The sequence below is a fragment of the Argiope bruennichi genome, chromosome 10 (assembly GCF_947563725.1).
Source record: "Argiope bruennichi chromosome 10, qqArgBrue1.1, whole genome shotgun sequence".
Classification (NCBI taxonomy): Eukaryota; Metazoa; Arthropoda; class Arachnida; order Araneae; family Araneidae; genus Argiope; species Argiope bruennichi.
The window spans coordinates 122,178,330-122,203,142 of NC_079160.1; the positions used below are offsets into that span (position 1 = coordinate 122,178,330).

A 24,813-nucleotide genomic window follows, 5' to 3' on the forward strand; every position below is an offset into this window, starting at 1 on the left:
CAAACTTTGCAATAAAAGTACTGTACAATTTTGATACTGAAAAATAGGTTTCCTTAAAACTTAAAAATGGACTTAACTTTAAGTAAAAACATATCATTTCAGATCCAACTATCAAGAAAGTAGTTCGATCTTATATAGTTTCTAAAACAACACTATTTTTCGAAAATAGGGAACTTCTTTATATAAATTAAATTAACCTTTGGAACCTAAACTAACCTTAATTAAATATGGAACTTCTTATGCCTATTAATATTAATTAAATTAACCACTAAATTACTATGTAACACATTAGGATTGTGTAGAGTACTATTTAACTCCGAAACTCTAGTTTTTCCAGATAATGTACTAAATCTACTATTATTTAATTGTTCTAAATTTTGTCTTGTCTATCTGGAACAAATTATGACAATGTTTACAACCGATATATCTGATGTAAATCTTGTTTGAAAGTGCTCTACAGGTCTGACAGTTGAACGAAAAAACGGTTGTTCAAAGTTTTAATTAGATTTCTGATTAAAAATGAATCCAGATGCTGATTTACTTCCATAACAAACCTGATGCATATTCTTGCACAAAATCCGTTTTTGACACCAATTTCCTTTTTTTTATGGTGTTCGCTTTGATTTTGCTAATTTTTTTAAAAATTATTATGAATACAATTTTGTAAAAAATATTTTTCAGTTATACAGTCACTGGCAACAAAACAACAAGTCTGTGATGAATAAATGCGAGCATTTTAACCCTTCATTTATCGACTGTAGTTTAAAGCACCGTTCAAATCCGGTTGATATCTTCAAAATAAGACTATTTTTTCTAACAGCATTTGAAGAAACACGAAGAACTTATTTCCAATAGAAAGCAGTAAATATCAACTAAAAAATATCATTAAAATTCTTTTATTATTAAAAAATTAATTAAATTATTTCAATTAAAAAAAAAATTTTCTTTTTCCTGAGTTTTTTCTGTACTAAAAGTTAACGAATGGTTCAAAAATAAATGTGCAAAATGAATGGTGAAATAATTTGATAAATAAAGAGTTAAAAGATTTCGTATGTTTAATCAAATTTAATATTAGATTTTTCAGTTTATTACTAACGAATTCTTTAACATTTCTCAAAACTCTAGATGTTTCCAATATGATAATTTTTTTCAAGCTGGAATTCTTTGTGTCATTTCCATGATATAAAATTCGTTACGCACAGAGTGCAATGTCTGATGCCATCAAGCTTTGCTAAGACAGTCATAAAACATTATTATGCATCGATATTTCGAAGTTCGAATCTCCTTTCATTTTGTCCAATGTTTGCTTTTTCACCAGCAGATCTCAGTCTTTGCTCAAAATAACTCGTCATCGCATTAACTATGCTTCGGCGGAGCGTCGGCGATTACTTTAATTCCCTAAAAAGGCTCGCTGCACGTTCCCGAAATAGAGCGGCCGGCCGAAAAAGTAAAGCAAACTGAATGAAACGCTCCTCGGCCAGACGAAAAGTCATTAAAACTCTCCTCGGATGATAAAGGAGAAGAAAAGGGAAATTCCGAAGGATCTTGCTTATATTTAAGCCGCTTCGATCCGGCGTCGCCTAGCAACCGTACCTAAGCAGCCATTGATAATGGCTCTCTTACTTCGGTTTTTAGACGTCTGGTCTGCACGGATTTGGGTTCAGTCCGAAAGAATTGGAGTGAAAGTTCTAAAGTGCCACTGCTGGGTTTTAAAAAAGGAGCAAGGAAAAAATTATCTGGAGCATGTTGCCCATTCATCATTTGGTTGTTTACTTAAATTCTTTTTTTTTTTTTTTTTTTTTTTGTGGCTATGGTCAGTTTTTTTTCTCATTTTGGGGTTGTTTGTAAGTAACTCCTGAATAAAATTTTTAAAAAAGGAATGATCTGATATCTAGTCCTTAGCATCGTAGCATGATAAGAGCTTTTTAGATTTGATTTCGCCAGTCATTAGTTTAAATTAGTTATATTAACGTCACGTTTTTTTAAAACAACACTGGGGCTATTTTGAGACAGATCTTGTATTTTTGAACCGTGGTCAGATGAAGTGGTCGACACCTGAGCTGGCACCTCCTCTCCAAACTTCCACACCAGACCAACGGGTGAACGTTTGACCCCGACGGATTTAATGTGCACCAGACCTGTACCTGATCAGCATCAGATCTGCACCTGATCAGGACTCGAACCTGAAACCCTCCGGTTCCGAAACCGAGACCTTACCACCAAAAAATCTGTTAAAAGGATACTTACCTAAAAAATATACTTTATCTAAATGCATATTAGATATTTTTCCCCTTTACAGTATTAAGAAAATAGCCTAACAGCGTCATCTAAAAAACTGTTTTTTGCACGAATTTTGTTAATCACATCCAAAGAAAACATTATGTATATTTTCAATTTTTGTATATATTTATCAGGGCTTTTCTACTAATACAAGGGTGGGGGGGGGGGGTAAGTAGATTCCCTATTTGGGCAATTTTAGGGTTAAAAAATTTTTTTAATTAATCGCCTTGGAAACTAGCTGCTTGCTCACCATATTAATAAGAATACTGACTTAGTCATATAAATGACACCTTTCATAGCAAATGTAAACACTATATAAATTATATTTGCGCAATGAATATAAAGAATTCTGATTGGTTAGCTATGTTTACAAAGTGACGAAATGAAATGGTGAAAAAATGAGGAACGTACAGTGTATAATGTTTTTGAGATGTATCCTCTAAGTGGTCAATTTGGAGGACAAAAGACCATTGCCAACCTATTTAGGTGCCATACACTTTGATATAAAATAAAATTTAGCAATATCGAACTGATAGTTGGGATTAGGAGACTGTTCTTCGATTTTGTCCTTTATCTTAGTTATACAATTTTTTAAAAAAGATTGAAAAGAGAGGAAAACCTAGCTGACTCATTCAATGGACATCATTTAAAATTCTTTTTTTTATTTTAATATTTTTGAAATTTTTGAAATAATCGCCCGAAATCCTGAAAATAGGGAAATTAAAAGTTATCAATGACTCAATGGTACAAAGAAAAAAATAATGTTGAATACTTTGCAATACAAATGATATTTAACCAGTTCATTGTTTCGACCTCTTCGGAAAATGCGTATCTAAATTGTGTTGCAAAAATGAAGCGATGACGAGTATACTCGTTGAACACAGAGTATGTGTAATACGAAATTATGTTGTCATGAAATGATTTTTATTTTTTTATTTCAATAATCACATTTATTTATTTACTTAAACTAACATACATTTTTTTGCATATGAACGAAAAGAAACATAAACAATTAATTTATTATCTGAATTTGCTGTTAGAGAATGGCATTGAGCAAAGCATGGTACGAAGCATAATAATCTTTTATTTCGACTTGGCCCCAAAATATTTTAAACACCTAGAAATTGACAAATATGTTTGAGTTTTTATTAAAATTGTAATTCAAACTGCAAATTGTTAGTTCTTATCACTCCTGACGAATAAACTCGTCCTAATATTGTCGTTTCCCATGACGAGTATACTCGTCAAAAGCAGTTAACTGCTTAAAAGAAATAATCTTCAGTGCAAATATCGGCCGAGGATATTTGATTGCATAACACAATCGTTTTCACTTGCGCTTCATAAGTGACATCCTTCATTAGAAGTGTAGGCGAAAGTCGAGGCTGCATGATTTCAGTTCACTCGAAATTGGTATGAAAGTTTTAAGATCACTTCAGCTCAGATAAAGAGTTTTAAAAAAAAATATCAAAGCAAATAATCATCGAGTCGTCTTGTCCACTAAGGATTGTGTTATTTCCTTTTAATTTGGTCTTTACGATTGTGGCCTGATGTTTCCTGGTTTTAATGCTATTTAAACGTATCCTCTGTTGCTTAAAATTGAAAAAAGTATCTCTCTAAGAAGGAAATGATTTCTTATAAATGTTTTCCTCGTCGATCAGCAAAAACCTTTTTTTCTCTCTTTCTGGTACAATGTATCCGTGTAGACTGGGAGTTTATGCCACACATATTCTACGTAAATAGCAATATCGTATTTCCAAAAGTCCATTTTCTACAAAAAAAATCCTGTCAGGTACAGTTCAAGTTATAAAAGTGTATATAATTTAAATGAACTTAAATATCATTGTAATGAACAGTGAAAATTGAGCCAGATGTAAGTCATTAAGAGTATTTTTATTATTACTTAATCAATAAGCATACATTGTTACATGTATTTTAATCAGCGACATCTATAGGTAAGCATGCGAAAACGACTGGTGAAACTCTCTTTAAAGCACAAACGTGGCTTTTTAAAACGTTTTTCGATATTCTTCGTAAAGCTCCTTATTCTTTCTTCATTTGATTCGATCACTATTGCAAAATCAAATTCATTTGCTTTTATTAATAATTTTTTTAAAGTCGCTTCATCTTTACATGACATAGTCGAAAGAGTTAAATATGATTATCCATTTCATTAGAACCCATTCAGAAGGGAACGTGAGTTTATTGAGCATAAAATATGCTTTAATAAGAGTGAAAAACATCAAAAATTAGAAATCATAGTAATATCTAGAACAAGAAAAAACCGGCTTCTGAATCTCAATATATTATATGTATATATATACTGGTGAACACAATACTTATATATGCTTTTTTTAAATAAAGTTCCTGTTCTTTCTTCCAAATAGAACTCTTTCTGATGCCTAGGCCTAATAATGGGCAATATGCACCGAAATATTCCTCTTCATTATCGCTACTTTCACTATCAACTGGTACAGTTTAGTTACATAAATGTCCCATTTTAAAGAAATACTAAGGCTATTTTGGACGAGCCTCGTCATTTTGAACTACGGTCAGATGACGAGTACGACATCTGAGCTGACATCCCATCTCTCCTAACTTCCACACCATATCAGCAGGTGGACATTTGGGCCCGACGGATTTAATGTGCACCAGATCTGTACCTGATCAGGTCTCGAACCTGAAAACCTCCAGTTTCGAAGCCAAGACCTTGCCACCAGCCCACCTCGGCCCATCAGCTGGTACACTAAGAGAATTCAGTTCTTAATTTGTCATTCTCGATTAATTCTTTGGTTTTCCTTCCTTTTCACATCTGAAAATCCTTTCCTATTGATTGAACAATTGGTATGATTTCTTTAGCTTGAATTTTTGACGATGGATCCTTAAATTGTTAACAATATCCGGTCGGAGTCGAAAGCATTAAGGAATTGTTCAGGAATTCAATTATTATTAAGTGATTTCAATCATGGTATTTTACTCTTTGAATGTTTCTATGGAAATTCGACTAACACTTTGCAGTGCACTTTATATGGACAACAACAGAAGAAATCGGGTGGGGGGAAAATGCAGAGAACGCCTATGTGCAAGATCGCGTTCTGAAATTTTATGCTTTCCAAGTTCTTATTGCACTAAAGGAGAATCTATAAAGGATATCCAAAAACTAAATTCCATTAAACAATTAAAAAAAGAAAACAATTATTAAAAATCGTTTTTATTACATACTGAAATAGAAGCTTATTGTAGGTTCTTTTAAAACATAGTTGCCACTATTGTTGAAGCATTTACCAAGAGAGGTACAGGAGTTTTTCCATACCCTCGTCACAAAAAGATGCCGGCTGCAGAGATGAAGGTAATGGAAAATTTAAGGAAAATACATTAACAATAACTTAATGTCGAATTTTAAGTTACTGTTCGTTTCAGTGTTCTGAGACGACCAGTTTTCGACGATTCTATCTCAGTAAAGGGTAAAACACTGAAAAATGTATGCATTTCCGGAATTAATTTTATTGCTAAATGTAAACATCTCCTCCATTCATTTTTCCTCTGATCCCTATTTCTTCGAATTAAACTCATCCTAACGCATGCGCAAAAGCTCAAGGGTTTTAGAATGTGTTGGCAAACAATATATTTAATTTCCTTTTCCACTTCTGTTATTAAATCATTATTGATAGGAGACGGTCGCTCACTTCGTTCTTCATCGCGGACATTTTCACGTCCTTCTTTGCATTCACATCCTTACATCCTTACCATCAAAGCACTCGTTGTGTTATCTTCGTAAACTACACGAATTTATCCGTGAATATCAAATGACTGAGTGCTTCTAGCATTAAAAAATCGTATAGCAGAACGTAACTTGCATGCGGTAGGATGCTCAAATTTTTTAAATACTCAAGATACAGCCGACGCAATACTCAGCAATCTAAAAGGGTCTTCTGTTATTCATCAGTGAGGCAGCGAAGTGTACGCGCGTGTGTAAAATCACAAGCACAGTGCTTCCGCCGCAAAAATTGAAAACATAATTTAGTTTCTGAATACACTTCGTATAATGTATGTCGTTCGTAATCCTTAATCCGTTCTTAATTCTTAATCCTTCTCGGCATGAATTTTTTTCTTTATCTTATGAAATAAATCAGGGTGATATAATTCATGCTCTAGATTAAAGAAAAAATGTTTTTAAAAATCCTAGTATGAATATATAATATAAAATGATTAACATGCAGTGTGATGGAAATATCCTTTATCATGTAAATTTTCATGTTACTCTCAGTACAAAATCTTCAAAGTCAATTTCCTAAATTTCTCCACTCATTATTGATTTTATTAGCAAAAAAGTCTCAGATTAGTTTTAAAAAAATATTCAAGAAATCGCGCGTTTCTTCCAACCACAACAAACGGCGGTGTAAGTTCTAACCCGCTATAATGATTGTGACATTTGATTTTATTTTTCTTTAAGCAGCTACGCTCCTTATTACTCCAACCAATTTACAGTACACCGTTTTGAGCACATATTTTGTGAATTAAATGTTATGGTGGAAATTTCCATCATCATGCAAAACAGGGTTAAAATTCTCGTTAGAATGAATAATTTTGCATTAAAATTATTAGAACATGAGTATTAAAGTTCAGAATACTGTCGTGTAATGAACTAGTCAACGTAAGAATACCAAATCTCTGTAGGATGAAATTACTAAGTCGCAGTTATTTGTAATCCCGATTCTTCTTAGCGTGAAAATGTTCTATTTACTACTGACTGGTCCAGCGAAAACGTTAATCAATGAAAAAATTTAAATCATTGGAAATATATGTATTTTGAAAAAAAAAATTATTCTTTTAATGTATTAAAAACAAATTTCTGAAAAAAAAATTAAGAGCAAGGTTAAGACCCAAAAACTAATACGAACAGTGAATTACAATAAAATGGGCCATAGAAAATAAAATCCATTTTCAATGTTTGAAGAAACAATTCTGTAAGAATGCTAGGCGTGTCATTCAATGAGACAGTCACTACCAGTATCGAAACGGGTGTAGTGTGTCATTTTGAAATTTCTCTTCCAGCCAAATAGAGTCAAGCCTTACACTCTTAGGGTAAGTTATATCGGCGTAGGAAATTAAAAAGGAAACGAACCTTTTATTGGTTTCCAAAAGTTCAGCATTGAAAAACGAAAGAATTAATTAAAAAATAACTATATTTTCTTCCTAAAGTTTTTTTATATTTTCAGTCACCATTTTTTCCATTAAGGTAAATCTTATATTTGAAGTAATTAGTTTCCAAACGGGTTGAATTTCGACAATTTTGTTTTTTGTGGAGATTTAATATCTTTCACTAAAAATAATAACAAGAAGTATTGTTAATTATTTCCAAATTTCTATATCATTTTAAATACGAATTTTAGAATGTTTTTAAAAATAACTGCCGAATATTTCTAAAATTCAAACACAGCGATTTCTCTGAATGTTATATTCAAACCGATATCAAATAGAATCTCGATTATCTCCATCATATACGTCGCAAAAATTGAATGCGTCAGAGGAAAGTTAGTTTCTGATATAAGATTCAAAACATGTACATTTTGTTTCAAATTCTGTCTTCAAATCTGAAGACAAAGACGCATATTTATCATACGATAGTATTATACTTAAATCTGTTTTGAAACTAAGTGTTATTAGAAAATTTAAAAGATTATTGGCTGAAGATATCAGATATTTTTAAATCTAAGTCGTATTATTTTATATTAGATAGCTGCACAGTTTTCTTCTTATTGACATGGATGATAAAGACTATCAATATAAATCTGGGAATTAGTAATGTAAAAAATAAAATTTTCATAATTGGATTCCATTTATTTTCATGTGACACTCGTCAATTAAGCGATATCCTTTAATTTTGAAATCCATTGCTCAATTTTCTGGGGAGAAAATCTGTCTACCATGTCACATGAATTTATTCCGTTAGTAAATTCGTGAAATGCGAATTGTTTCTTACAAAAAAAGAAAAGCATCTTTTAAACTTTTATTTATTTATTTGTTTATTTTCTTTTAACATTTTCTTTTTATTATTTTCCTTTTCGACTTTTTATAAAATTTATGCGCTTACTTTTAATTGGGCTTCGAAAATTCTGAAGAAAAAAATGAAAAAAAATTCCTACTAATGATTAATAATTTTTTATTAAAATGGAATTATTACTTTCCACACCTCTTCAACTCTCTCACTGGACACACTAAATTCTTATAATTAATTAGACATTTTTATTATTCAGAAAATTTAATTAGAATACAAAAATTTATCTGTCCAGAATGTTGCTTTCAACTCCCATCTTTTTCATCAAAATGCGGAAGTAGCTAAGTCATGCTACAAACGTCCTTTTTCACCATTTAAATGCGTAATGATTGCCAGCTGTCCGAACCACGATCGAGGTCAACCGACCTCGAATAAAAACAAATTCGCGAAAGTGCCGTGAACCCTGCGCACTGCTTGTGCCTTTTCGTGGCCTGCTTCATTATAAACCTTTCATTGAGCTTTTAGGATGAAAATGTTTATAGGCTGACATGCTGTCTGTGAATCGAGTGATGCCAGACGCATGCTAATAAAATATTTCCAAAATTCTGTACTGGGCGAATATTAGATCTAGATTCACAAAATTTGACACGTAATAAATAATAGGTGCTCACTAAGAAAGGCATCCAAATTTTAATTAATTCAAAATTTATTTATTTAATTTTACTAATTTTTAGTTTAAAATTTAATTATTTAATTTCAAACATTTTAATTTATTTAAAAATTAATCGAAATTTTAAACGGTTTCTTCAATAATTTTGAGGCATGTTGCAGCACAAAATCAAAAAAAAAAATACTTTGGCACAAAATTAAAATTTAAAAAATTATTTTATTTCCTTACAATTTTTTCTCGAATTTAAATAAATTCTTGAAAAATATATTTAAATATATATTACAACAAAATTTTTAATTTTTTTTTATTTAAATACATTTATAGATGCGTGTATTGCGACGATAATTAATTTTCTATATGTATGTTAATGTCGCGTATGTTAAAAATGCGTTTTTTTAAATGAATGTCAAGACAGATGAATCGAAATTTTAAGATTAGCAGTTCGAATTTCTTTTAATTTTTTTCCTCCCAATTTTCCACCCGAAGATGTATCTTATAACATTTTGGTGAAACTAGTTGTGCTTACAAAGTTTGTAATCACATATTATTGACTGATATCCATCAATAAACAGACTTATTAATCTAACCATTTCAATGTTCTTTTTTTCATTAAATAAAATAATGACAAATTTCACCTCTAAAATCAGAATAAATAATAAATGTGTTTTTTTTTTTTTTTTTTCAAAATTTTATTCGGCCTATGTTGTTTATAATTCATTCAGTTTATTGAGCAATAAACCAATCAAACACGAAAGCGATATGATAAGCATTGAGCAATAAGAATTTCCTAGAATATGTGGTTACCTTGGCAACTGCACGAAGGTTTTCCCGCCAATTTATTTATTATTGTTATTAAACACTATCTTATGTAAACTTGACTTATTTCAAGTTTGTTAGGATGGAATTTCGTCATTGAATTTCCTCTCCAATTTTGCCGCACAGCGTACCGAAATTTTGTATAACCGCATCTGTTCGAAGGAATTTTTTTCCAATACTTTTAACAATATATTTTAATATTTTCCGAACTTAGTTATGAATTAACCTCATTAAATGATGGTTCCATAGGATTGACCCTACCTAGTATTAAATTTAAGAAGAAAATAAATATCGTTCCATAAAATGTATAAACATTTGATTAATAAGACGAAAATAATAAAAATAAAGAGATTTATAAACGCATACTTTGCTAGCTTACTAATAATTAAAAAATATTTTTTTTTATAAAAAATATTGATGTCGAAACAAATGCCATGTCATGAGGTGCTAGATAGAATACTATAAAATAACTACTATACTATACTATAAAATACTATAAACTAATACTAAATGGAATACTATAAATACAATCAAACGCAATGAATATTTAAAAAAATTTTCTAAATATATTATAAATGAGATTAAAATTGCTGTTATCTTCCAATGCCTCATCTTTTGTGATTTTATTGGGTTTCTGTTTCGGGACCCGATTCCACCGAAGAATCATCGTGTACGCGGGTCTAATGCAGTTATATCCGTCGACATCAAACGTCCTTTCGCTGGTATGTTGCAGAAAGTAAAAGGGGGGGGGGGTGAAAGCTCAGATGTTCAAAATGACGAGGTCTGCCCCAAAATAGCCCTAGTGTTACTTTGAAATGAAACGTTAATATAACTGATTTGATGTATATAACTGAATTAGGATTTCATTTTGATAATAATATTATTTTTATTAGTTCTCTAATAAAAATGTATTCGCATTCTTCATTGCATCATTTTTAACTATTCATTTGCCTCGATATTTTCTTTGTAAATATCCATTGTAATACTGACAGAAGATAAAAAAAAAAAAAAAAGAGTCTCATTGCTTATATTTGACAATAGAGAATATACATTTAACCTTCCAGCTGCTTATACCGCGATTCCCGCGGGTTGACAATCAGTCTATTTTCTATTGCATCCCGCGTTTTCCGCAGTTTAGAGTTCTTTTTTTTTTCTTTTTTTTACGATTACCGATTTTTATTATGTCACATTATTATCGTGTAACATATAGTATCAGTATGTGAAAAATATTTCAACTAATTCGTAGACATTGCATCAAAATAATGATTTTGAAGAATTAAGCAGTCGGAAGGTTAAGCGTACACTTTTCTAAACCATCCTCAACGTTAACCGCAGCTTGAATATGGATGAAAGAAGATTATTAATTCTGTTTAACATGGTTCTTACAATACTAATTTATCACGATAGAACATACAGTTAACGTGTGTTTAACACCCCAAGACCTCAACCCGTGACGTTTCGTCGGGTTCGTGTCTGTTGAAACAGATGCACTGTTTTGCAGCATGATTGCAGAATGAGGCATCGTTCGCAACGGAGCGGAAATGATTTATTGCTGATGATATATCGACAGTCCGTGAAGTCACTTAATGGCGAAGGAAAAAATAACTCGCAAATGAGAGAGGTTTGTTTTTATTTTAAAATTAATTTTTCTTTGTTTTGATCTAAATGACTCTGCTTACCAAAATATAAAGAAAAATTACAACTGTGCAATTTTTTTGTTCATTAGATTTTATGAAATTCAGTCAACATTCCAAAAGCCAAATCATTCGCAGGTCTTAATCAAATATTTGTCCCAAACTGCCCCAAAAAGTAGGCTTAGTTCCATCTTAAAAGTACAAAGCAAAAAGGTCAAAACATACTAATTAAGCATTAAATGTGTGGTTTGCTTCAAAATAGTATGTGATTACCTTTAACAACTGTTAGGACTCGAAAAAATTCTTCTTCTACGGGTTCAATTGGCGAAAAAAATGCTTTCAAGAAAGTTAGAAATTCTAGAAGAATTACTAGGGAAAAATTAAATATAGCAATATTCGCCACTAGAGACCATCCCTTATATTCTCAGTCGGTATTAAGATTAGCATGCACAACTGTATAACCAATGAAACCATTATGCACGACAATCTTCTCCTAAAAATATTTCTCCGCCAACTGGGTTATGTGTTGCCTTCCATCATTCATCTTGCAGAACGAAGGCATAGGACTTGACAGGGTGTTTCAAAACTTATCGTTCAAATTTCATGGGGAAGTAGGGAATATCTCAAGAAATCGATTTCACATAGGAAAGTATGTTCGCAAATTTCATCTGCATGGACAAATTGAACAGATGAAGTGAGCACAAAGAAACAGTAAAGTTAAGTGATAACAAATGTGACTTTTATTGCAACAAGGTAAAGCACAAGTTCACAGTAGGTGCTCGAAGTTGCGATCAATTACATGAACACTGGATTGCAAGTTGCACCGACCGCCGAACATTTTCAAAAACGCCTGGCATATTCGCCGACATATGGTATAACAACATGACGGAGCTCCAGACCATAGCACAGTTGTTGCGCGTGATTACCTGAACCGAACATTCGGTGCTCAATGGATAGGTAGAGGTGGGCCGATCACTTAGCCACCCAGGTCATCTGATTTAACGCCCATGGATTTCTTTTTGTGCTGGTTCATGAAAGACCATGTGTACGAGACCCCCGTCGTCAGTGAAATGGACCTTGTTGTACGAATAGTGACCGCCGCAGGCATTGTCCGTGATATGACAGGCGTTTTTAAAAATATTCGCTGGTCAATGCAACGGTGCTGTGAATCCTGTGTTCGTGTAAATGATCGCAATTTCGAGCTTTGCTTTACCTTGTTGGAATAAAAGTCACATCCGTTACTACTTAACTTTACTGTTTCCCTGTGTTCACTTCAATTGTCCATTTTGTCCATGCAAATGACGTTTGTGGACATACTTTATTCATTAAGTTAAATCGGTTTTCTAAAGTATTCCCTACCTCCTGCAAAATTTGAACCATAGGTTTTGAATCACCCTGTATATAGATCTACAGGACTGCGTATAGATCAATGCAACCATCCAAAGAGTGACCACTCCCCCACATATATTGGAGCCAACAAATATGCTTTTTTTATGCGTATGTCTGGAAAGATAGCGAGCTCCTGTTAGACCAGTAATTTTCTTGGGTCGCTCTGTAAACAAAATCTGGACTCATCTGTAAAGATTATAGATCTAATTTGCATTTTATATTGACTTGCGTTGGGACTAGATTATTCGTTTAAAACTAATACGTCTTTCAAACATTTTTGAATCAAAGTTTTAATCTTTATCTTATGCTCCATTTATAAAATAGCAACATCACTTTATTTCTAGAAAAGACAGTAATAAAAAAGAGAATAATTGCAATAAAAATACATGCGAGTAATCCCATCTGTAAAAAAGTGCTGAGTAAAAAATTATTTCATAGGGAACCCGCCTAGGATAACAAAAAAAATCGTTTTTAAATTCGTCATTTTTTTCAAAATTTTTTGCTTGTTGACTATCAAGATGCAGTGAAACTTTCATGTGACGAATATTCCGTCACTAATATTTGCTTTTTCAACAAATCAAAACAGCTCGCTCGATACACAGCAAGCAATTCACTTTCTAAAAATTCGAATAATATGTAACTCCTCACATTAGATCAATACAATCAAACCTGTATTTGTGAGTTCTTTTTTTTTTTTTTGAGATTTTATATACGGTATATAAATTCCAACTATGTTGGCTTTATAACACCGTTATAATGTTTCCTATCAGTATACATATGTACGCTAATACAATATGTATGGTATGCAATGTATGTACGAACTGCGTCAACTAATTCCAATATTCCAAAATAAAGTTAATAAAATAATCCAAAAATAAATCAACTCTAACATCTTCAAGTATTGAAAGTGATTTTGGACCAGTTCATCACAACAATATGCGTGTTCTGGATTACAAAGAGCAGTATTGAATTATGTGGGTTTTGAAAATGTCACTATGTTTAATAGGGGAAATTAAATTTTTTAAGAAATATTTGCATGTGTAATTTAATTATTTATTTTATTTGGAAAGCACTTTCTCATTATTTTGTAAATATTTGACATATTTTCTAAGTGGGGTTTTCCCCTTCACCGCCTAAAAAAATTCTTTAATATGTTGTAAAAAATTATTTGTTATAGTTATTTATAAAATTTCGGAATATTTTTTGTTCGATTTCTTTTATGCGGCTTCTATTTACCTCACAAAAACAGGTTTGACTGTATATCAGTATCGTATACTTTGTCATATACTATTATATATATTATGCAATATACCTCGCAGCGAGTTACAGTGAACTGTTTTGGCACCACCACCAATTACCATTTTTTTTTTTTTTTTTTTTTGCCACCACAAGGGTTTAAAGCCTGGTTTCAGTCCCCTGTACAAAAATGTTGCATAACAGCAATCCCACTTATTTGTATATCTGGTTCAAAATTGCTTTTTATTTATGCTACATAAGTTGTGCGAAAAAATGTACTTATTTTTTGCGATTTTAAATCTAGGGAGTTTTTTTTCTAATCACCGCTCAAATTTTTAAAAACCAGTGTAGGATAGTTAGAAATAAAATATCTTTGTTCAGAGCACATTAAAGAAAGAATTATTTCTGTAAAAAATGTTAAATTCAGTATATTTTCAAAACGAAAAAAATGAGTGAAGAAATCAAAAACAACATAGCAGAAAACATTCATGTTTTTGCATTAATTAAATCAAAAATTTGGTACTTCCTTTGATTTCAATGCAAAATTGTATCAAACATCAAAATTAATAGACATCATGATTATACGAAGATCATTGAATTATGATTGTCCAGTAGATTGTTCTTTCTATAATGCTCTGTCAATAAAGAAATGGTGAAGAAAGGCGTGAAACACAATACAGCATAATCCGAGTTTACACTAGGCCAGTTATAAAACGGCCAGTAAGACAACACATGCGCAGAAGGGGACTGATTTATGTTTGCCACAATTTCATAAGATAGATTCAAACATTCCATGCTTGGCTGTAAACTGTCGTTTAGGCATCTCTGGATTTTTATTTTTAACTGCGTATCATATTAAAATGATAGATATTTACACTAAGAAACATGGCAAAATATAAAAAAAGTGAACATAACTAAATTTGGAAAATTATAGAAAAGAAATTGAAAATAAAATAAAAAACACAATCTCGAATCAGAAAGAACAAAGAGCAAAAAATATCGGAATTAATCTATGATAAGTGATCCATTTTTTCACGCCAAAAAAAAACCCCGCCAAACTCTACAAATGCATGCCAGTGAGAAAAATAATACAATTCAGCAGCATGTTGTTTTCCCGTCGGGACAAGTACTTACGCATGCGCTGCCTATTGGCCTTCTTACAACTGGCTGAATGTAAACTCAATTTAATACAATAGGCTGCTAATTATCAAATGTCAAGCAAAGTTACGGTTACTGCGTAATTGCTATGTTCCAAGAATTAGAAATATTTTCTTCTTGGGTATAAATTGAAAAAATAAGTTTTAACATTCAACATAATAACCACTAAACGAATACAGGAAACAATTCGATGCTTTTTGTTTTTTATACATGGCAGATATGTGTATGTTTTTGTTGTTTAAAACAAAGTTCTAATTTTCAGATGGCGAAGCTCCATCCGGTGAACTGTGGAACTCAGTGCCAAGTGAAAATGACGACGACGACGCAGCACTCGATGCTGTCAAACGGTAAGCATGCGCTTCTGTTTATAATCAATGACAACTTATGTTGGAAGTTAATGCGTAATAAATGCTTCATATTCTACAGCAAAATAGGATAAAAACTCCAAGCTGAATGTCTCTCTATTTTAAATTATAAATGTTCGTTTCTATTTGGAGTGATTAAACTTATACTCATTTCTGTATTTGAGCTTTTACATAATTATTCATAACATAAAATATGATGTGTGAATTCTAAATACCATCTCGGATAATATTCGATGATTAATTTAAATGCAATGACAAATTTAGCCATTATATTTTAATGGTAGGAAATATGCCAAGATGCTACAAGTGTTCATTATAACAGAATTTATGAGTGAAATAATAACCTTTCTTCGGATGTAGAAAATATCTACCTCTTTTACTTATTCGCTTTATTAGATCCATTTCAACATTGTTGGGAATCAAATTATTAATTAAGTGTATAGTAATGAAAAATATGCTTCTGATAATGAAAATTGATTTTCGAAAAAAACACACACATTATAATAATTAATTAACCAGTTTTAACCATCATTTAGAAACTTTTATTATATATCTGGACTATAAAGCAGACTAATTATTTTGCAAAAATGCAGGTATAGTTAATGACATAAATTTAATGAAATGGTTTACATTGTTGCTGTTAATGAACAAATGTTAGTGTTTTAACGTAAGTAATTAAATATGCCCTTGGAGGGGAAATTGTTTGACTACTATTTACTACAATAAATTTATTAAAATAATCCAAAATTTCAATAAATTTTTACATTTCAAAAAAATTGTTCAGTCTGGACACCAAATAATTTTCTAAATTAGAGCATCCCGGAAAGACAAAACAAAATCGCAATAAAATGGCATTAAAGTCATGAAATGTTAGTTCGAAAATAATAAAAACAAAGACAGCTAGATTTTGAATAAAAGTGTATAAATCTATTAAAATTCACATTTTAAGAGCTGATAAATAATAAAAAAAAATACTTGTGCTGTATTGATCTCGCATAAAAGCGATATTCCATCGGAAAAAAATTAATTTCTTCAATTTGACAAAATTTTTGATACATTATTTTTTTTTACTTAAATACATTTCTTAAAAGATAAATTATATTATCTTGAAGAGATTTAAATTACAAAATTATTCCCTTCTAATTTTTTCTTATAATTACTTCTCTATTATTGCATATTAAAAGATATTAAGGTGAACCAAACAAATCAACCTGTCTTTAAATAAACATATATAGTAAAGTTAATGCAAATGTTAAGTAAAAAACAAAGAGTGATTTGTTTTTCCCTTTTTCTAAGTCAAAATCTTATAATTACTATTTTATTATTTTTTTGATTTTTTAATCTCTATTTTTGTAGATTATACTATACATATTTTTATAATATATTATATAGATTTTTATAATCCAAATAAGCGTATAATAAATAATTATTCTTGAAAATGTCTGATTAGACTGTAATAAATCCATCTTATTTCGGACAGTTTCTATTATTTTAATTTCTATAATATTATAAAGAATATTTGAGATATTGAAGCGCTTTTAATTGATTTTTGCGTTTTAAATTGCTTAATACTTTCACTTTATTGCAAATTTAAAATTTAAAATTCAGTCATTCGATGTGCGAGTCAGACTCATCATTACATGCGAAGAGATTAACCCTTTGGATACAATTGACGTATCAGAACGTTCCGCATTTGTTTGAATTTATGTTTCTCTCTTTTATACATATATATATATAATTCTTACTATCTTAAGTCATTTTAATATCATGTAGCAATATATTAAGATGACTTAAGTATAATCTGAATAATAATAATAAATGAATTCTTACGTAAAAGCTATTATTTTCACATGTTCAAAAAATTAAATGCGCTTCAAATACAAAAGTCATTTCAAATAAATATGTAGTCAAAGCGTTAGTACGCATTATGGATACGGCAGTTGATAGAATAAAATCAATTAATATTCACGTAATATATGTCAAATCCGTCGATCCGATTTAATTCTAAAACCATTGCGCGTGAGGCATAAGAAAAAACTGACATGAAACTAATGATTAAACTTTGATTAATATTAACTTTCTAATGGAATTTACTCTGGAGATATCATAGAATCAAATACACATTTATTCTAACATCCATTGCAGCATGCGTGAGGAATTTAAAAAAAAATGAAATTATATTCCCAGTCTTAAGAAGAGTCTTGTGAGCACGAATTGATTTCATCTACCTTGAAAATGACTCACCACAGTTTTTGCATCAATGATATATTATCATTATTTAATCTGCTTCTATTTTGTTGCAGCGGGCGCATCAAGAAGACGGAATACAAGGCTAAATTCCGACCCTTTTCCGCATACACTTACGTAGATGGAAGCTGGAAAAAAGCCACGAGACTAATCAAAGTGAGTACTGCATGCACTCACATAAAAAGCACATGGGTTAAAAATTGCAAATTAACAATACAGTACACTCCGGAGTATCCAGCCTAATGTGGCGGAGGACAGGCCAGATAACTAAAAAGCCGGATAGGCCGGATGGGCTATGGGCTCATTTCTTTTCCCGCCAATACCAGAAGACAAAGTTTTTATCCAAAACTCACTGAAATAATACTCATTCTCTCACTTCTCATTGAGTGCTAGGCCCTCCATTATCTCAAACCGCGTAGAATGTGAACGCAGCCGCGGCCAGGTGAATCATAGAAGCCGTTACCGGCAACGTGTGGAATTAAAACAGAAGGCTCTGTACTGGTAGTTTTTATATGTTTATATACTTCACTGCACGTTTCAAGAATTTATTAGAGAAAAGGTAAGTTAAAAAATATAAACCGTTCATATTTCAACATAAATTCTGTAATGTCCACCTTAAATGCAACAAACATAAACAAAACCTTAACGTAAACCGTAGGCCTAGTTCTTAAGAAAATGGATTCAAACTGATTTTATTATTTCTGCATTTTAGCTCGTAGCAAAACGCCTTCTTCCAATCCCTTGCAGTGTTACCAATGCAAATGTCTTGGCTTCATCATTTCATTTCGATAAAAGAAAAGTAGGCCAGATAGTACGAAAGCCGTACTCGGGAGTGTACTGTATTTTGTTGCTTTTGTACAGTGGAAAAGGCGTCTGCATGCATATGTCAGCTATAAAACAGCTATTTCATGTAAATATATTATTTTGTTGCCTCGATGGCAGTCAAAATTTCAGCCAATTACATAAATTATATTTATGTTGATGTTGTGGAAAAATAGCATTTTTCAGATCGTGACATTGCTGCTCTTACTCAGCTTTTTATATGATTAGTGACTGTCTGAATAGCATACAGTACTTTTGTTTATGAAATGAACGGAAAAGTATCTGAAATAACAATATTAATTTATTGTATTCGACGAAGTTTAAAAATAAATGCACAGCAAAAAACACTTGTTTAACGCTGGTGCATTAGATACAGGTGCAAAAGTCCTTGACATATTTTATAATCAAAAATAAAGTCAATTAGTTAGCGTAGAAGAGTGCAGTTTGTACTAAAATTATTTTTGCGGCATAAATTTTTTTCTTAGAATGAAAATAAGAAGCTGAATTTTCGTATAGATGGCATTATACCTCAAAATAACAGTCAAACTCAAGATAAATAATGACAGAGAATTTGTTTCGTCATAAGGAGTTTATAACCACTCACTCTGTACACTCTAACAAATTTCAACGTGTGTGCTTTTTTTTAACACGAATCACATTCTAACGATACTCTAATTCAGTACATGTTTCCGCTAAAATTAATTGTGAAAGGTACTGGATAACAGCTCATATTTTATTTCTAATACCAAGGACTCCGAATGTAAATAAAAAATATAAATTATTTGCATCTGTAGTAGCTCAATATTATTTATTCATTTATTTTTGCTACTTTTGAAGTGCGGCGCCATTTAAAAAAATTCTACTTTTATTCTTTAAAATATAGAAGTGAAAGGCAATCTCTACTTCCATAAACTACAAAAACTTTGCCCGTTTAATGAAAAAAATAACGTTTGAGTCCTGAACCAAGCTATAAAAATGCCAATGATTTTATCGCACAGAAAAGCTATTTAACGATCGCCTTTTTCCATGTTTTAACCTTTTATTAATCATATTTTTTTTCAACTTATCGAACAAGTGTTTTTGATAATCAGCTTAAGTAATTCAAACTCCTGATTTTTTTAAACAAGAGAAAAACTGCTTATTTTGTTTAAATCTGCAAACAATTGTATTTCAGAAACACTTTTAGATTTAAATGCTATATTGCATTTTGCTGAATAATTAAACTTCTCAAAGCTGGAAATAGAAATCAGGATAAAAATGGAATAACATTTTAGCACTTTGCAATTTTATCTTTTATTTTTTCAAATTCTTACATACTTTTGTTCAAATGGTGTGCTTTCCTTGTTGATTTTACATTTAAGATACCAGTCGCATTAGGACCAAGTTAGGAAGCAATACGATCAAATTTATGATGAAAAAATATATGCTGTCTCTAAAGTGGTTAATAAGGACATGACCACTGGACACGCATTTTGAAAGTTATCTCTCAAAGAATCTTTGATAATAAAAGCTGTTTCCATTTCAAAATACCAAAACACCAGATTTTATTGAGCATTGATGAGATACTCGAAAAAGTCTTCGCTAGTGCCCACTGGAGAATGCCTTCTTTATGCTCTTCGCGAAAGATTTGATTCATTGGAGAAACGGATTCCACAGTTTTACTGTTGGTAAGAAAAGACCAAGCCCTTCGAAGTATTTATTTCTACAACAAATCATGGATTAGAGTTATGAAGGACAATCAGAGAAATGACCATAACAGCACAGTTGAATTAGGTTGTGTGTTTTCTTTACTTGACACATCTAATGAACACGATGAAATGATTATGGTCAATGTGACCCAAGAGTAAAAGGTAGATTCTTCAAAACTAAATCTTAGAAAATCTCACGAGAGTTAAAAAAAAAAAAAAAAAAAAAAAAAGATATTAATCTTTTTGTTGATAAACTCACTCAATTTTATGGAGACGCGGAATTTGAGGTATCATATCCTGAGGTATGATAGAAGGAAAGGGGTGTTATAAAAGCTTTATTGAGTGCGCAAAATATCGTATACATAATTGATACCTCCTTACAAAGAAGATAGTGAAAAATCTAACTTTTGAGACTTTTTTTTTCTTTGGGTTTTGTAAATTTCAAGCGTTTCAGTTTTTATATTTGCATATTTTTGCTTATCTTTCTGTAAAATAAAAAGTTAATACTAATGTATAAAGTATTTTCATATCTTTAAAAAAATTGTTTTTGATGTTATATTCTTTGATTTTATCACAGTTAGTAAAGTTTTCTCCTTTTTTTTAGGATAATTTTATCAAACGTTTTTGTTATTTTTTTACATAAATGTTTACTTAAATTATCATGTGTTCATAAAATTTAAAACTAACGATCTAGACTAAATTTTTATGATGGTTTTTAAATACTTTTATAAATTTAATTTACAAAGCAGTTGAAAGAAAAGAAAAATATCTCAAAGTCTTTCCAGTTTACGAGTCTTTCCAGTTCTAAGAGTTTTAGTGCAAACTGAATTCTTGTACAACAATCAACTGATTTCATCCTTCATTTTAAAATGTGTCTGGACTTTTAGAGCATTCTGTACTTTGTGCCTCTCGTAATTTTATTAAACTTTATACTGTCTTTTTAAAAGAACATGGAATATTATGTATTTTTTTCATTTCAGTTATTGTTTTTATGTCCTTCAAGACAAAGTGAATTTCTAATTAAAGAATATGAAAATATTATGATAACAAATAGTATTATTATAAAACTCTAAAAATTAATTATGGATATTACTAAGCATTGCGGATATTATTATTCCAGTCACTCAGTATTTTGAGTCTATTAATAAACTTAATCATTGCTATTTAATATTCAAAACGATAAAAAAAAAAATGTATAGCTAAAAAAATTTAATGCGACAATTAATACATTGCTATTCTTATGAATATATTCTTTCGAAATTCTCGTTTGCATCCATATTTCAGAAATATGTCATTCCAAATTGAATAAACTTTAGTGAACTTTAATGTCAAGCGAAAGCTATTTACTGGTCATGAGTTTCAAGCTTTAAACCTTAATTACTTACATCTATTGTGCTATTTTTTTTATCATTCGCTTACAGTTTTATATAATAGAATATAGTTGAATGTGTATAATTATTTAAATATATCACTTAGTTATCAATTTTTGAAAATGAATTTGTATATTTAATCGCCTTTCTTATCTATATCGTACCAATTATATCAAAGCGATAGTCATTGAATACTTTCTTTTGATGTGCTCTATTTTTTATAAATATATTTGTATTGATATTTTATTTAAACTTTTGCTAATTTTATTTTTAACCAGTACATTTTCGTTGCAGCGGCTATTGAGAACAACAAGAAAACTGCATTTTTATAGGTTTTTATTTTGCCTAGTTAAATTAGCAATATTTGTGTACTGAAAACGTGTTTTATTGATTATATAAAATAGAATTATCTTGTCTTCATTGATCCATTTTTTTCGTAATAAATTACTTCTATGATAAATACTAATTTATAATAGATTTTATTTATTAAATAGGCTCACTGATATTTCATAAAGCGAAATCATCTCTAAATTCATGTTGCACTGTAAAAAATATTAAATCATGGGAATATTTCTCTAGAAACCCTTCATGTGTTTTACATATGAAATAAAACTGTTTAAATTTGCGAGTAAACTTTTAAAGTATGTTATTCCAGCTTTGGGTATAATTCATTTAAATCTATCTGATAAATATTCAAAAATTCTTGTTTATATGTTTTATACTTTTGACAATATAAATCTCTGAAAGAATGAAAAGCATTGGCATGGGAAAAAAACAAACTAATATCAATCAATGTTTCCTTATTCTTCCAATCTTTATTCTTTTTTAAAGTATCCTACTAGGTTCAGAGGCGAATTTTTAAAAAATGATAATAAAAAATTTTTTATTGTACCCAAAAGCTAAAACATACTTAAAAGGTCACTATTAGAAGAAAAAAAATACACTCTTTGCCTTACTTTTTGAAAGAAACTGCTTATTTAACGAAAACTCAGCAACATTTTCAATGCTAGGAAAAACAGAGTAAACTAAAAAAATAAGGGAAATGTTTAATTTTTATTTCACCTATATATAGCTCAAACTACATAGAATGAAACAGACCGCAAAATAAGAAATATTTTAATAAGTAAACATTTTATGAGCATTTGAAGTTTCCATTAATAATTTTTTGTCAAAATTTGACTATGTTTTGAACTTGAAGTGCCTGTAAAAAATGTTTAAATGAAGTTACCTTAAAATTCGAGGTCTATCACACCTTTAAAGGGTTTGGATGCATGCATACCGAATTTCATGAAATTTTATTGAATTGATTTTGAGATATCTTGTTTTCCGTGAATCAATCACAGGGAAATATTCATTCTTCAGAAAATGCGTTTAGATATTCACTTATAAATAAGTTCATCCAAATGCGCTGGAAAAAATATGTTGTTTTCACGCTTTTTTAATAAAATTGCCAAAAATAAGCATACTACGGTTCAATTGGAGGAAAGTTAGTATAAACAGATCAAATATTATTTTGGAGAATTTTACGATAAAAATAAAATAAATCACTTATTTTCGGTAAAAAGTACCACTGTTTCCGATTTCAGTTTTGTTTGTTGTGTATTATTGAAACCACTGTATCTATAGTTCTATCTTATATATATTAAAAACAAAGTCTGTTTCAGAATCAGCGAAGCGACTTTATTTTCAGATCATAAAAGAAATCACATGTTTGTGGAAAAAACATTTTTATAACCTAGTTGGATACCTTAAAAAAATTTAAAATATCGTCTCTATTTAATTTAAAATATCGTCTCTATAAGATTCGCATATGCTTTTAATTTTACTAAACTATTTATTGCTTTTAAGGACGATTAAACATAACATTTGAACTACAAGGGGTGTTCAAATGAAAAGGTACGAAACAACACTGTGGGTATAAATGAAGACTTTATTCAAAGTATACACCATAGGCCTGAGCACAACGATCCCATTGATTAAGAGCCGAAGGATTCCTTGTACCCAGAATTCCTGTGGCCGTGACGAAACCCAGTCCTTCACAGCGTCCTTGAGTTCGCCGGAGTTGAAGCGCTCCCCTTTCAGATATTTTTTCTGCGAACCAAAATATGAAAATAGCAGAGCGATATGTCCGGGCTGTAGAGCGGAGGGTCGAACTACTCCCACTTGAACTTGGCCAATTCCGCATGTGTGACCCTGGAGACGTGTGGACGCGCGTTATCATGGAGCAGAACCACGGCCTCCTCAGAGTAGCCCGGTCTTTTGTTCTTGATGGACCTGCGAAGTCTTCGGAGTGTCTCACAGTACACATCGGCGTTAATGGTTCTTCTGTGCTCGAGGAATTCACGAAGTAACGGACCTTGGACGGCGAACTCAAGGACGCTGTGAAGGATTGGGTTTCGTCACGGCCACAGGAATTCTGGGTACAAGGAATCTTTCAGCTCTTAATCAATGGGGTCGTTGTGCTCAGGCCTATGGTGTATACTTTGAATAAAGTCTTCATTTATACCCACAGTATCGTTTCGTACCTTTTCATTTGAACACCCCTTGTATGTACAAATAGAATGTAAAAGCGAGCGACGAGCAGCATTGCTGTGCGCACTAATGCAGGAATGTGAATGTCTGACTGTTGTTTTCAGGACAGGGCAGTCGACGACATGGACTTATATAGTTCTTACTCCTATCCCCTCATTGATGGCCGTTTCACTGTAAGTAAGCAGCTCTCCTTTCTTCTCCTCTCTTTACGCTGCTTGCCATCAATACAGGCTCTCACCTTTTTGTTTTTCGTTTCTTTCTTTTCTCTTTTTCCATACAGAGCACAGGGTCCCGCAGGTTGTTTCAAAAGAATGCTATTTAGAAAATCCGAATCCAATAGAGATCGGGCTCTTAAGCATAGTGAATTTATTTGGATTTCATCTCCATAGTGTGGTGTGGAAGTTTCGAAACAGATGAGTTTTTAGCTTTGTCACTAATCGTGACTGAGAATTGTGAAGTCTCCTGTATTTTTAATTGGAATGCTTATCCCTATTAGCTAAAGGGATCTTAACTTAATTTAGTAGAAATGATAAAATATCAAAGAAATTGGGAATTTTTTTATCAATGAAAAAGAAATGCGAATTATATGCCATTTGCTCCTTTAAAAATAA

General features: G+C 31.0%; 1 protein-coding gene across 5 annotated transcripts in view; it reads left to right on the forward strand.

The window, feature by feature from the left end:
- LOC129989456 (uncharacterized) overlaps positions 1-24,813 on the forward strand; it is a 302,200-nt gene that overhangs the window by 232,674 nt on the left and 44,713 nt on the right. For all 5 annotated transcript variants that reach the window (XM_056098002.1, XM_056098005.1, XM_056098004.1 and 2 more), the window contains 2 exons: positions 15,441-15,525; positions 17,847-17,946. In XM_056098002.1, coding sequence (XP_055953977.1) covers positions 15,441-15,525; positions 17,847-17,946 — 185 coding nt within the window. The remainder of the gene's footprint in view (positions 1-15,440; positions 15,526-17,846; positions 17,947-24,813) is intronic.